The sequence below is a fragment of the Gambusia affinis genome, linkage group LG01 (assembly GCF_019740435.1).
Source record: "Gambusia affinis linkage group LG01, SWU_Gaff_1.0, whole genome shotgun sequence".
Lineage (NCBI taxonomy): Eukaryota > Metazoa > Chordata > Actinopteri > Cyprinodontiformes > Poeciliidae > Gambusia > Gambusia affinis.
Genome location: NC_057868.1, coordinates 28,989,211 through 29,001,288, shown reverse-complemented (window position 1 = coordinate 29,001,288; position 12,078 = coordinate 28,989,211). Strand labels below are relative to the sequence as shown.

General features: G+C 38.0%; 1 protein-coding gene across 2 annotated transcripts in view; it reads right to left on the bottom strand.

The window, feature by feature from the left end:
* Positions 1 to 12,078, bottom strand: part of znf512b (zinc finger protein 512B) — a 34,915-nt gene that overhangs the window by 6,584 nt on the left and 16,253 nt on the right. The window contains exons 4-15 of one of the 2 annotated variants that reach the window (XM_044114734.1): positions 10,206 to 10,285; positions 9,921 to 10,049; positions 9,493 to 9,662; positions 9,122 to 9,399; positions 8,928 to 8,999; positions 7,121 to 7,255; positions 6,292 to 6,419; positions 5,247 to 5,339; positions 3,068 to 3,166; positions 1,256 to 1,510; positions 847 to 1,170; positions 200 to 301 (exon numbers count right to left, since the gene is read on the bottom strand). In XM_044114734.1, coding sequence (XP_043970669.1) covers positions 200 to 301; positions 847 to 1,170; positions 1,256 to 1,510; positions 3,068 to 3,166; positions 5,247 to 5,339; positions 6,292 to 6,419; positions 7,121 to 7,255; positions 8,928 to 8,999; positions 9,122 to 9,399; positions 9,493 to 9,662; positions 9,921 to 10,049; positions 10,206 to 10,285 — 1,865 coding nt within the window. The remainder of the gene's footprint in view (positions 1 to 199; positions 302 to 846; positions 1,171 to 1,255; positions 1,511 to 3,067; positions 3,167 to 5,246; positions 5,340 to 6,291; positions 6,420 to 7,120; positions 7,256 to 8,927; positions 9,000 to 9,121; positions 9,400 to 9,492; positions 9,663 to 9,920; positions 10,050 to 10,205; positions 10,286 to 12,078) is intronic. The other variant, XM_044114744.1, reaches the window with a different exon arrangement.

Here is a 12,078-nt window from a genome sequence, read left to right as displayed (position 1 = left end):
GCAAGGGATCATAATGAGTCAGTGAACATATTTATAAAACTCTTATTATACTTAAATAAAACTGAAGTGATTATTTAAACCTCTCCTTCATAAATAAAATCCCAGAAAGACTTTGTCCTTTCTTTTTACAAACTATGTACTTTAACCAAACAGATTTGTTTTCTTTGTTTTGACATGTTAACAAGAGGAACTTTCATACAGCATTTGTGCAGCAAATGAAGCCCTTCTCCTTCACTTGGTTCTTCCAGGTCTCCAGTAGCTCTGGGCTGAAGTTGGGGAGGCCAGGACGAGTGTAGTTCAACTGTACAGAAGAGAACATTTCTCTTGAATTGTTAAATGAAATAAAGTTTTACTCACTTCAATAGAAATTTGTCTTTCTTTTTTGCGCTTATGTATTCATGCTGTCATTAAACATTTACCACAGTGCATTGCAAACATCTTCCCATTACTTCAGATTTTTTACATTTTCTCTATGTATTTGAGAAGCCTTAATCCATTTAAAGGTATTTTATGTGGCTGACCCAAACAATGTAGTGCATAAAGCGTGTGGTGTGTGTACATGCATTGAACTGCCCTGCATATACAGCTTTATAAAACATTTAAGGGGATATTTTTTCAAATCTCATTCTCGTTAGATTGAGAGTGTTTGTGAACATCAATTTTCAAGTCTTGCTACAGATTCTCAATTGGATTTAAACTAAAACATTACATTGTTGCTCTGGCTGTACGTTTAAGTTTGTTGTCCAAATAAAATTTACTGAGGTTTGTGGTTGTGACATGACAAAATGTAAAAAACTTTCATTGATATAAATATTCTAGCCAGCACTGTATGTAATGTCTCCTCACCCTTTTGCTATCAGGCACCAGGTCGTCCTTGATGCGTCGCTTAGTGCCCCAGTCTTTGGCCAGCTCATCCTCTGCTATCTCCTGCAGGTGGAACACGGCCACCTGAGCAGACTGCCGCCTCACTCGGCCGCTGGGTGTCCTTTCAAAGTCCTCCCCCTGACTCTTAATTTGTGCTGCTTTCTCCTTGCTTTGTTTTCTCTCCTCTTCCTTTTCCAAGTCCCTCTCTTTAGGCTGGCTCGCTGGGATTTTCTCCGGCCAGTCTTTCCTCTCGAGCAAGTTTTGCTCTTTTTTCTTCCCTACTAACGGAGAGTCTTCAGAGATCCCCTGGAAAATCAAAGACGGAACTCATTTGAGAGAAATTCTTGATGCTCCGACAATATTTCATCAGTCCTCTCAAATATCCACTTACCCTTTCCTTGCCTGTATTATTGTTGGTGTCAGTGATGCTGTTCTTGTAGTTATTGGCATTTGTCGCTGTCATGACGGTGGTGATGGTCGGCGGGTGCTCAGTGCGTATGTGGTAGTCTCTGCCTGCCTTGGAGCGGTAGCTCTTCCCACAGTGCTGGCACAGAAACACAGGCTTCTCATCGTCAGAAAACTCTCTTCCACAACGCTGCTGGTGATACTGGTAGCCCATCAGACTGGAAAAGTGGGCTGAACAACCCTGTGTATATACATATATGTGTATGCGTGTATGGGTGAGAGTGTATGCGTGTTTGTGCACAAAAGGTTTGTAAGATGGTGTGACAACAATGACAAGAGATGAGACAGGATGAACATTTAGCAACGAGCCAGGAAGGCAGAAAATCTCAATGTTAAAAGGAACAGTACTACTGGATTTAGTCAGCGTTTTTTAGTTGATGTTTGACAGGTGGTAATTTTTCTGTGCGCAAACATGTTACAGCTATACATCAGTCAGGCAATCAGTTTTTCAAATTTCCTTCTTCTCTGAAACCTTTTGACCTTTTGTAGTCCCAGAAATAGAAAATGAGTGATGACATAGCTTAGGCATCATATCAGAAATTAAAGTAGAGGAAGTTGAAATCATTGTTCCAACACATTTTTCTTGACAAAATGTCAAGCCTTTAGGAAGCTGGAAGGCCAGATGTTTCTACAGAAATCAGACAGTCAATATGGAAGCGACACAATCCACAAACGTGGCATGGATGGATGAAGCCATCCAATAGATTCATTCCTCTATTGGCTTCTTCACATTCCGTGGAGTCACAACCACAAATTTAAAAGCAGTTTTTTTGGATTTTACTTCATGAATGAACACAAAATAATGCAAAATAGTAAAGAGGGAGCAGCATCATACTTGGTTTTCTTTTTTTTTAACAAATAAAAATCTAAAAATGATAGAAGATGACCTTTCATTGAAATTACAGCTGCACATTTTGGAGGGCATGTCTCTACGAACTTTGCATATCTACAGACTAAAATCTTTGCCAATTGAGTATGCTGATAACAATTTGCCTCTATCGATGCAGTTTTTCAATATTATAGTAAATATATGATATGAGATTAAAATAATTTAACTAATAAAACCAAGGAAGTTCATTGTACTGTACTTAAGGTATCAGAGAAAGGGAGGATGAATACAGACACACTATTCTTTTCAGATTTTTATTCACCAAAACTGAAAAGCATTTATTATTTCCTTCCACTTCAGTCATGCACTGCTATATATTTTTGGTAACCTAGCACATAAAATAAAATACAATGACGTTTGTGGTTCCAATGTGGTAGAACTGGCAAAAATTAAAGGGGTCGGGATACTTGTGCAGGGCAAGGTATGGGCAAATGGATGGATAGATGAGTAAAACTAATATAAAGTTTGTCAGAACAACCATCTGTCCGTCCATCACAGGAACAAAGAGGACAAACAACCATGCACACACAGTCATTCAGGGAAGACAGTCTAAACAAGATATTTTTTTTCATACTATCATTTTCTTTAGTTATTTTGATATAAAAAATTCTAAAATTTATTTAAAGTGGGTAGAGGAAGAGGAGCCTTGTAAAATGAGAGTGGCACATATGAGGAGTCTGAGAAAAAAAAGACACCAAATCCAAACCGGCAAATGTGGAAAAGGGATTATGTCACTTTAGACAGCAAAACGGACAAAAATGTCAATGACAGATGTTGAAAAGAAATCAGGATATATGATAAAAGGTAGGAAAGAGACAAGGCAATGGAAAGAACTGGAGAGGAGAATACCTCAGTAGGACACTTGATTCGTCCCATCTGTTTGAGCACTCGCCGCAGCCGCTCTCTCTCTTCGTGCTCGTTGCCCGTCTGGCCTTCGCTCCCTGAGGGCTGAGGAGGAACAAACACACCGTCACATAAGCTTGTCGCACCACAACATCACTCGCTTCCTCACATCACAGTAACATTGTACCAAGAAAGCATGTTTTCCCTCTCATTTGTTCACACTGTGGCAGGATCATTGAATGATTTCATGGTGAGGCTGTTACTCAAGGCGTGTTTGTGACAACTGTCAAACTCGTGTTTTAACTTGAATGTCGCCTGGTGCCCACCGCAGCCAAGACCAGAACAGCAGATGGTAAGATAGAAAAAAAGAAGAGTGAGGCACTGGAAAGAGTCTGGACCTACTGAGTAATCCCAGGGGGGTTAACTTCACGTGTTTACTCAAGTGTAAAACGCTCCATGAGATGCACAGCATGCAACTCTGCATCAGATAAAAGGTGAAGGTAAAGAGGAGATGCCCTTTTATCTCAACAATAATGTTTGCCTGCAGATTGAGCTTGTGATTTACACTGACGGGCAAAAAAGGATAGCCATGCATCAACATGCATTATTAATTTCTCTAATATATATAGAACAAAAGAAGAGTGAGAACCACCAGGAGAAACAAAGAATTACTTGTCCTGTGATGGACGAGAGGCCTTTCCAGGGCACAACCCAACTATTGTACAGACTATGTAAATAACGTTTTTAAATAGTCTAGTCCATGTACAAACACTTCAAACACAAAAGGCCAAAGGTCCCTGAAAACTACACGCTACAAAAATACCAAACTACAGCACCAGTGGTACACAGCTACTATAAACTAGTATAGTTTATTCCTGCATAAAAATAGGGACAAAAATAAGCCAATTAAGGCTAATATTAATAAGATAACCACATCAATATTAAAAACTTATAAATAATACAGTAAAAAGAATTGCTACACATAAAAAAAAGGACCAGAGTTCAAGTTAAGGGCTGAAAGATTGACAGGGCATTAAAAAATGATGCTTTTATAAATTAAAGCCACTAGATGAATTCATCTAATTTAGCAAATGCTACTGTTGCGGTATGATGTTCTTTTCTGGAGTAATCCCTGCATAAATATGATCAATGAAAATACCAACTTGCCTTACAAATACATGATAAATATTTTTTGCCATTAATAATTTAAAACTAGGGGCCGCTGCAGTGGCTAGAGTGAGTATGGTAACTGTCCTTCAATCAGAAAGGAACAAGTTTATTTCCAGTTTTCCACTACTTCAGTCAGGACCTACTCTGAGATTTGGGTACAAAAACACAAGTGGCAAAACTATATCCAAAATACTGAGATCTTTTATATTTTTTCACTATTTAAGATCTTCAGTAAATTATGCTGTGCATTGCTATTTTCCTGAGATAACTTGCCTTCTCATATCTCTGAGGATCTTATATACCTAACATGCTGAATCTGCACTGAATTGTAAGGATGCCAGTAATGTCTAGCAACAAGCCCCTTCAGAAGATATATGGCTGATTCGCTCAGTTTAGTTTTGCTGGTGCAAATGGATCATTACTCCAAAACTACTAAGCATGACACACTTCATAAATATACATGTACAAGCCCATGTATCAGCTCCTTGGAGCCTAGGTGCTCACCACCTAGCGACATACTACGAGCCTCAAAGTTTACTGCCTGTAGAGTCGTTAATTTTTTATGATACCTTTACAAATAAGCAGCTTTGAATTATTTAACAAACTTCATTGCAGTGTCATTGATCTAATGCAAGACCAGGCGTGATAGTATCTTGGTCAACAGACTTAAGACAGGTCCAGAAAGAAATAGGAGCAATAAAATAAAAATGCCATCATCCAGGTTATGAGTTCCAATACAATTTTAAGGATTCAAAAACAGAGATGTATTTTACTAAATGGAAAGATTTTTAAACATATCTTCAAGGGGCTAGAAAAGAAGAAGCACATCAACACAAGAAAAATTCAGAGCAGTTTCCAAACAGCTGAAATTTTCTGGTGTCAAAACACTCAAAACTCTAAATACCCAAAGCATTTTCCTCAGGGTCAGGCTAAGATTGATACACAAAGAAGACATAACAAGGTGTGTATTTAACACAACTTTAAAAAAAACACAACACAACACATGTCAGTGTACCTTGGTGCTGTGTTCAGCCATGGTGTGGTAGTTTAGACCAGCTTTGGACCGGAACTGTTTCTGGCACTGCTGGCACTTTAGGGCATCCTGGAGCTGAGGACAGAGAGGCCCAAACAGAAAGTCATTTACATTTACATGAAACAAAAGCTAAGATTGGCTTTTCACTAAACTGAATCAATCAATGCACAAAAATGTAGTCAACCATCTGGTCAGTACTACCAACCCCTGAGGTATAGGATAAAAAATTATTATATCACAACCAGAAACTAGTAAAAATACTGCACAGGCTGGAGATGCTGGCAGATTTTATTTTCATAACCATCTAGTGTATGTACAGTTGTCTCTCTAAAAAAGCCAGATTGTGTACAGATGGATTTTTGTTACAAAAGCCAAAATCAGACCCTGAAAAGGCAAATTTGGTTTATCAACACAAAAACATATAATATAAAATGTAAATGTAATCTATTTAGCAAGATCTGCCTATGTCATAAGATGACTCTGGAAGATGGCAGATTTGGTCTGCAGATGGCATAGTTAACTACCGATCCACAGGGAGGGTGTCACTATAACACTGCTGATAATAAAGACTCAGCACCTGAAGATAAAGATTGTGGTATTTCTGGGTCACATCTGTACAATATAGAGTTGAAACTTAATGGATGAAACAGTAATCGAGGGAATATGCTTATTCACCATCATGTTGTATCACATAACATCACAGAATATGTAAAGAGTAATTAGAGGTCACACAGAATTATAACTTTGAGAAACTATTTATTATGGTTTCACAGTATCAACATTATGGTATCATGCTTTTTTAGAATTAGTGTTAGTTGTATATTTTTAGTTGATACTAAAAATGTACAACAGCTAATGATGCTACTGTTACAATTAATTAGTCAGGCTATATGCTCTGGTCCGCAGGCAGATCTTAGCATCTAAACAAACATGCTCATTGTAGTTTGGTAGCTTTAGTCATAAATAGAATATTGACCCAGTGAAATTTTGGTTCTCTGTGTGGTAAGCAGGTGTATTTCTTGCTTACCTTCTGGCAGATCTCCATGTGTTTCTTCAGACCATGAATTGTTTTCCTGGTGACAATGGAGCAGGTCGGGCACACCACTTCACCTCGCTCCGAGATTGTTCGCTGCCACTGAGTGTCAGAAACACCACCTGAGCAACAAATGGGAAGCAGGAAGGATTGTAAAATGCATGTAAAATATTAAGGATTAGAAAAATTTTATTGCTTAATGTTTCTCTCAGTTTAAATGAATCTATAAGATCTGTTTTAAAATTCCCAGAACCACATTAAACAGACGAGCCCAGTGAAAAGCAGTACGCACAATGTCAGATAGGAAGAATTAATTAAATTTCTACACCCCTGTAAAATTTTAAAGACAGGCTTCCTAGGATGGGTAATTTGAAATGTAGCTTTGTTACACACTAGCGACCTTTCTCCTATGTGATTGTTACATAATAATGGCTGGGATCTGGTGGAGCCACCTCTCCATCCTGAAGACGATGAAGCAGTCACAGAAAATCAAGGAGCAAGCAAACACTTAACAGCAGGAGGTTCTTCAACATCTGCCAAAATTAGGTGGCATTGTCCAAATTAATAAAAAATGCAAAAATCTAAAAAATCTCAGCTTTTGAAACGTTGTGGCATCATAAAAAAAACTATATGAAGATTAGATTAGATTCTTTTATAAACTATGCATTATGACAATATATCTGAGCAAACTTATGTTAGAAATCCTGTTTTGTTAATTTTTTCTGATTTTGTATATAATCAGTGTAGGTTAATTTATATTTTTAGTTTCACTATTTCTTTTAAATTTATTTAAGGATTTCATAGATCTGATCTTGGTTCTCACCTGAGCTTGTTGTCACTGGCTCTTTCTTTGAGGACTGAGCAGATGTGGGTCTTCTCTGAGGCTCATCGCTGAACCCACAGCCCTCTGGTCTCTTCACACGACCTGCCTTCAGCTTCTCCTCGACCTTAGTCATACCTGAAATGCACATACAAAAGATACAACTACTGTAGTAATTAATGTGGACAATAAACTATTTAAAAAAAAGGGGGAAAAAATGACAGTGAAGTGAAAATGATGGTCAACGACTAGCAAGAAACCAAAGAGTTCAACTTTATGTACGATAGCATAAAGTAAGGACAATCAACTGTAAATATATATTACTTTAGTAGAATTAGTGTTTTGAAAAAGTTTTCACATCACCTTGAGCTTTTGTACATTAACTTCAGTAACTTCTATGTTTTGTTTTTATATGACTTACAGTAGTTTAAAATGGTGAAGTATTAAGAAAATTACATTTTCCTTTCCTGTACAGTTAAAAACCGGAAGAGTCTGACTTGTATATTTTCTTAAACTATTGTGGGATTTGTTTCTATCTGCTTTGCAAATCTAAAGACATTAAATATTTAACTTTTTTTTAGAAATAGCTCAAACGCTGGCAGAAACAGCCTTGATCCTTATTTTGAGCATCGATTTTCAGGTCAACAGAATCTCAATTGGATGTACTGTACAGACCAAAGGTTTGGAGACAACTTCTAATTGAACTCAATTAGAAGGTGTGTCCAAAAGTTTGATGTTGTGCAATAATCTCCTTATTTTTTAATGATGGATGAAATAGTTCTCTGTTGACCACGACGATGGCTCAGGGATAAAGCGTGCGACCCTTATATAGAGGCCTTGGACTTTGATGCAGCCGTCACACATTCTGAGTGCCAGCCGGATGACAATTGTTCCTTCTTGACAACTGTCAAAGAAAAGTCAGTAGAGCCAATAACAGCTTAAAAAACAAACAAAAAAATAAGCAGTTCTTTGTTACCACCTTGCCAATTGCCTTGAGGTTATAATTAAAATCCGTTGGTTGGGTTGGCTGTTATTTAGTCCTGTAATAGTAATAGAGCTTGAATGCAAATGCTATGCAAACTTTTCAGATATTGTTTTTGGTGAAAAAAATTATGCCATGTATCATCTTATCATCCTTAAATGTATGCACTACTTTGGCTTAGACTGTCCTATACAATACGAATAAATTGCAATGAAGTTTGCAGCTATAATGAGGAAATATATGAAATACTTCAGGGGTTACAAAAACGTTTGCAAGACACTGTATACATATCTAAGAGAGGCAGTCTGAAAGAGAGCAATCTGTCTTGTAAAACGGCAGATGAATTGTTTGACATGTGATGAGAAGTCCTTTACAGCCTGAATATGCTACATGAGTCACTGAGTATTTCCAGCATATCAATGAGACAAAGACAGAAGGAGGTTGGTAAAGCTGTGTATGTGACTCACTGTTTCATTTAACCAGAAATGAAGCATCTCAGCAGTTGCCACATTAACGCTGTTAGAAGACTAGCTCCATTGATCAGTAGCAATAGGGAGCATTCACAATGACACAACCAAATGCAATTTTCTTGAAATGGCCTAAAATCAACTCTGCAGGGAAACAGTGGTATATTAGTTCTCCTTCGAATTGTATAATTAAATAAAACATCAAATAATTCCTGAGGTCTTCTGTAATCAATGCTGATTCTGTCTGCATAAACGGTCTATTTATCATCTTTATAACCATGGTGACATGGTAATTAAAAATAGTGGTAGAGTGCAAATTTCCACTAGAAAGGCTGGATTATCTGCAGCAGCAGGTGTTTACCTTTCAGCCCAAATGTCCCGGATATTGACGGCTGTTCTCCGGTGAATTTCTTGGGAGTTTTTTGCTTCCGTCCTGGACCATTCAAAAAGAACAAACCAAAAAGAATACAAAAAAGGAACTGTCATTGTATCATTAAAGACGTAGCATACATGACAAACACAAAAGTACATTACAACATTTTGCTGTAATCTTACTGTGCCTCATTCGCTCTGGATCTTCGTCGGGGTAAGAAGAGGGAAGACTCCCGCCTTCACTTTCACTCCCTCCTGCGTCGGATGATGTGCTTTGAGACTGCGACTGAGGCTGAACTGTGTGCGACGATGGATGAATCTGCTGTGAAGCCGGGATCTGACTGTGTACTTTCCTCTCACTCTTGAGGTGGGTTAGTTCTCCATTCTGAGATGGTGCGGAAACCTCACACGTTTTCTTCACCTTGAAGAACATCGGCGATGGCGGACTGTTCTCCATAGGCCTAAATTCACACACCGAAGGAACAGATTTAGGCATTAAAACACTTAAAACATCCGCCTGGTGGCATTGGGTAGGACTTTGAACTTTCAGTCACCTTTTCTTGATGTTGGATTTGACAGGAATCTTAAGAAGCTGCTGTTCCTTGGCCTCCTTGCTAACTCTCTCTGGGTGGTTCCACAGTTTGTGCTTCTCCAGCCGTACTTTTGTGGCAAAAGCTGCCTCACAGTAGGGACAGCCATGACTCAGCTTCTCAGCTACAGTGGGCTGAAGAAAGATATCATGAGTGGGGACCTAGATTAAGCTCTCACCCTACACATTATCCAATATTAGTTTGTGGTTATTATTTAAAGCTCTTAGGTAACTTAGAAGTCATTCAAGAAGAAAAACATAAATTGCATTTCTTAACTTCAACAGTCGTATAAGACTCAATTGCGTTTCTTGAATCTATAAACCTTATCGGAAGAATCCAAACAGAAATAGCCAGCAAAACAGCAGGAAAAGCAGCAGAGGCTAGTGACTCACTCCTTGGCAGCGTTGATAGTGGTACTTAACGCCATAGATGCTGGGAAATTCTAGCCAACAGCCTGTACATGGACATTTAACCCTGGAGCGGCGCTTGAACTCTTCCTTCCATTGTATTATCAAATGTGCCTGCGTAGACATGATGACAAAAGAGTGAGAACCTGCAAATTCTATTTTTTTTTTTTAAATTGGCTTATCTTGCAGACATTATCAAGAAACTGTCTACTGTGAATGGGTAACAAAGCCCAGATAACACACACAGACATGTCCAACAGAGATACTCACAGGAATACTCCTAAGCTCCTGACCGTCAGTCTTAGGCCGACCTTTCCTCTTCCCATCTGCTTGGTTGTCACACATTAAACCTGGAAAAGTGAGAACAAAATATCTTTGGAATAAAAGTGACGCCACTACTTCACCCTTAATAAAAGCTTGCAAATCGCTATGACAAAGTTTTGTGAAACCATTTTCAGTATCTTTTAGTTCTAACAAAATTAATGACTGACAATCACTGTAGAGGTTGAGTTAAGCAGCTAGGATAGACAGGTACATGAGGGATCTCCTAAAACCATGCACAGTCTAGCCTCCAGAAATACTACGTTAAATACTATTTTTATATAGTATTTAAAAAATACATTTTTTTTTTTTAAATAGTATTTTAGATCATTTTTTATTTCAGATTTGGCCAAAAGAATTGCTTGTTTAATCTTTGGTAATCCTAAAGTAATAGCCTGCAACTCTAAAATTGAATAAATAAAGATTTAACAAGAAGAAATCATTGGAAAATTGCAAATTTCAAAGCATTTCACTGCCCTCTGAGTGGAGGACAGTGGCCTGCAGTCATATTGAGTACATTACAATATGTATTGTGATGAGGCTTGTTTGAAAGATTAAAAGCACCTTTTGAAAAAGTATCAAATGTATTAAACATATTTTTCATCAACCCCACGTTTCTGTTTTAAAAATGTTTTTTTTTTTTTTTTTGCATGTTAAATGCTGTGTTTTCATTGGCAGTTAATGGAAAATTATTATAAATAGCAAAAATAAAGGCATGAAAGCATCAGCTCATGTGTAATTCATTAGTTTATAGTGTGTCACGTATTGATTTGACCTACTAAAATAAATTTACTTTTCAGCAATATTCCAATTTATGTGATAGAGCTGTGAACTGTCCAAATCTATTTCAAAACAACTGCTTTCCTCCTGCAAAAATAAAGTAGGTTTTGGACAGAGACACACATGAGGAGGCACTTCACCGCACATACAGAATCTGATATCACGGGATTCCCACAAAAACAAATGGACTGACTCAAGTGTGAGTATACACAGAGCTAAATGGAAACCAGGGGAGTCACATGTCAGTCTCTCTTGTGCGTGTCCATGTGTAAGTATGTGTGTTTTTGCATGAGTGTGTGAAAGCGAAAGCTGTGTGAGCAAAGGATATAAATTGCAGGAGTTGGAATGAACCTCTGACACAGCAGACTGCAGACTGACTGCCTCAGCTCACTCTCTTCTCTCTGTTGCGCCCTCTTTCATCTCTGATATTGCTGCTTTCCTCCTTTCTCACCACAAGACTGAGTTTATCTCTTTTCTCTTTCTGCTCTTCCTAATCTTTCTCTATGGTTCCACCATCTCAGTACTGCTCTTTTCTCTGCCACAATTAAAAACCCCACACTCCCTCTCCGTAGCACACTGCTACCTGAGCAAATCAGCCCATACAGATGAAAGGTGCTCCGTACAAGAATATACGTACGAGTGAAAAGGTGAGAAAAGAGTGAGAAGAGAATAAAAAGGATGTTGAAGAGGGAGAAGAGAATTTCACAGAAGAATGATTCTGCCTGAACATAATACTGGATGACAGTACTGCAGGTAACCCTGGTCTGCAAAATGTGTCTTTACATATGTTCTGAACCTGACTACATTGACATAGCAAGACCAGAAAAAGCCACATAAAAGACATTTCTCCTCCAACATTGTTTATTTCAACTAAAATCGTCTTGCCGTTGTTGAGCAGAAAAACATAGCTAGCAAATTAACAAATGTGAAGAACTGAGAATAATTTTGTGTTCCACGCTTTTTGTTAAAACTAATTTTGTGTTTCAGATCTGCAATGATTTACAGTTTGAGCTCTGGCAACTGTGGAACCCTATATACAGGC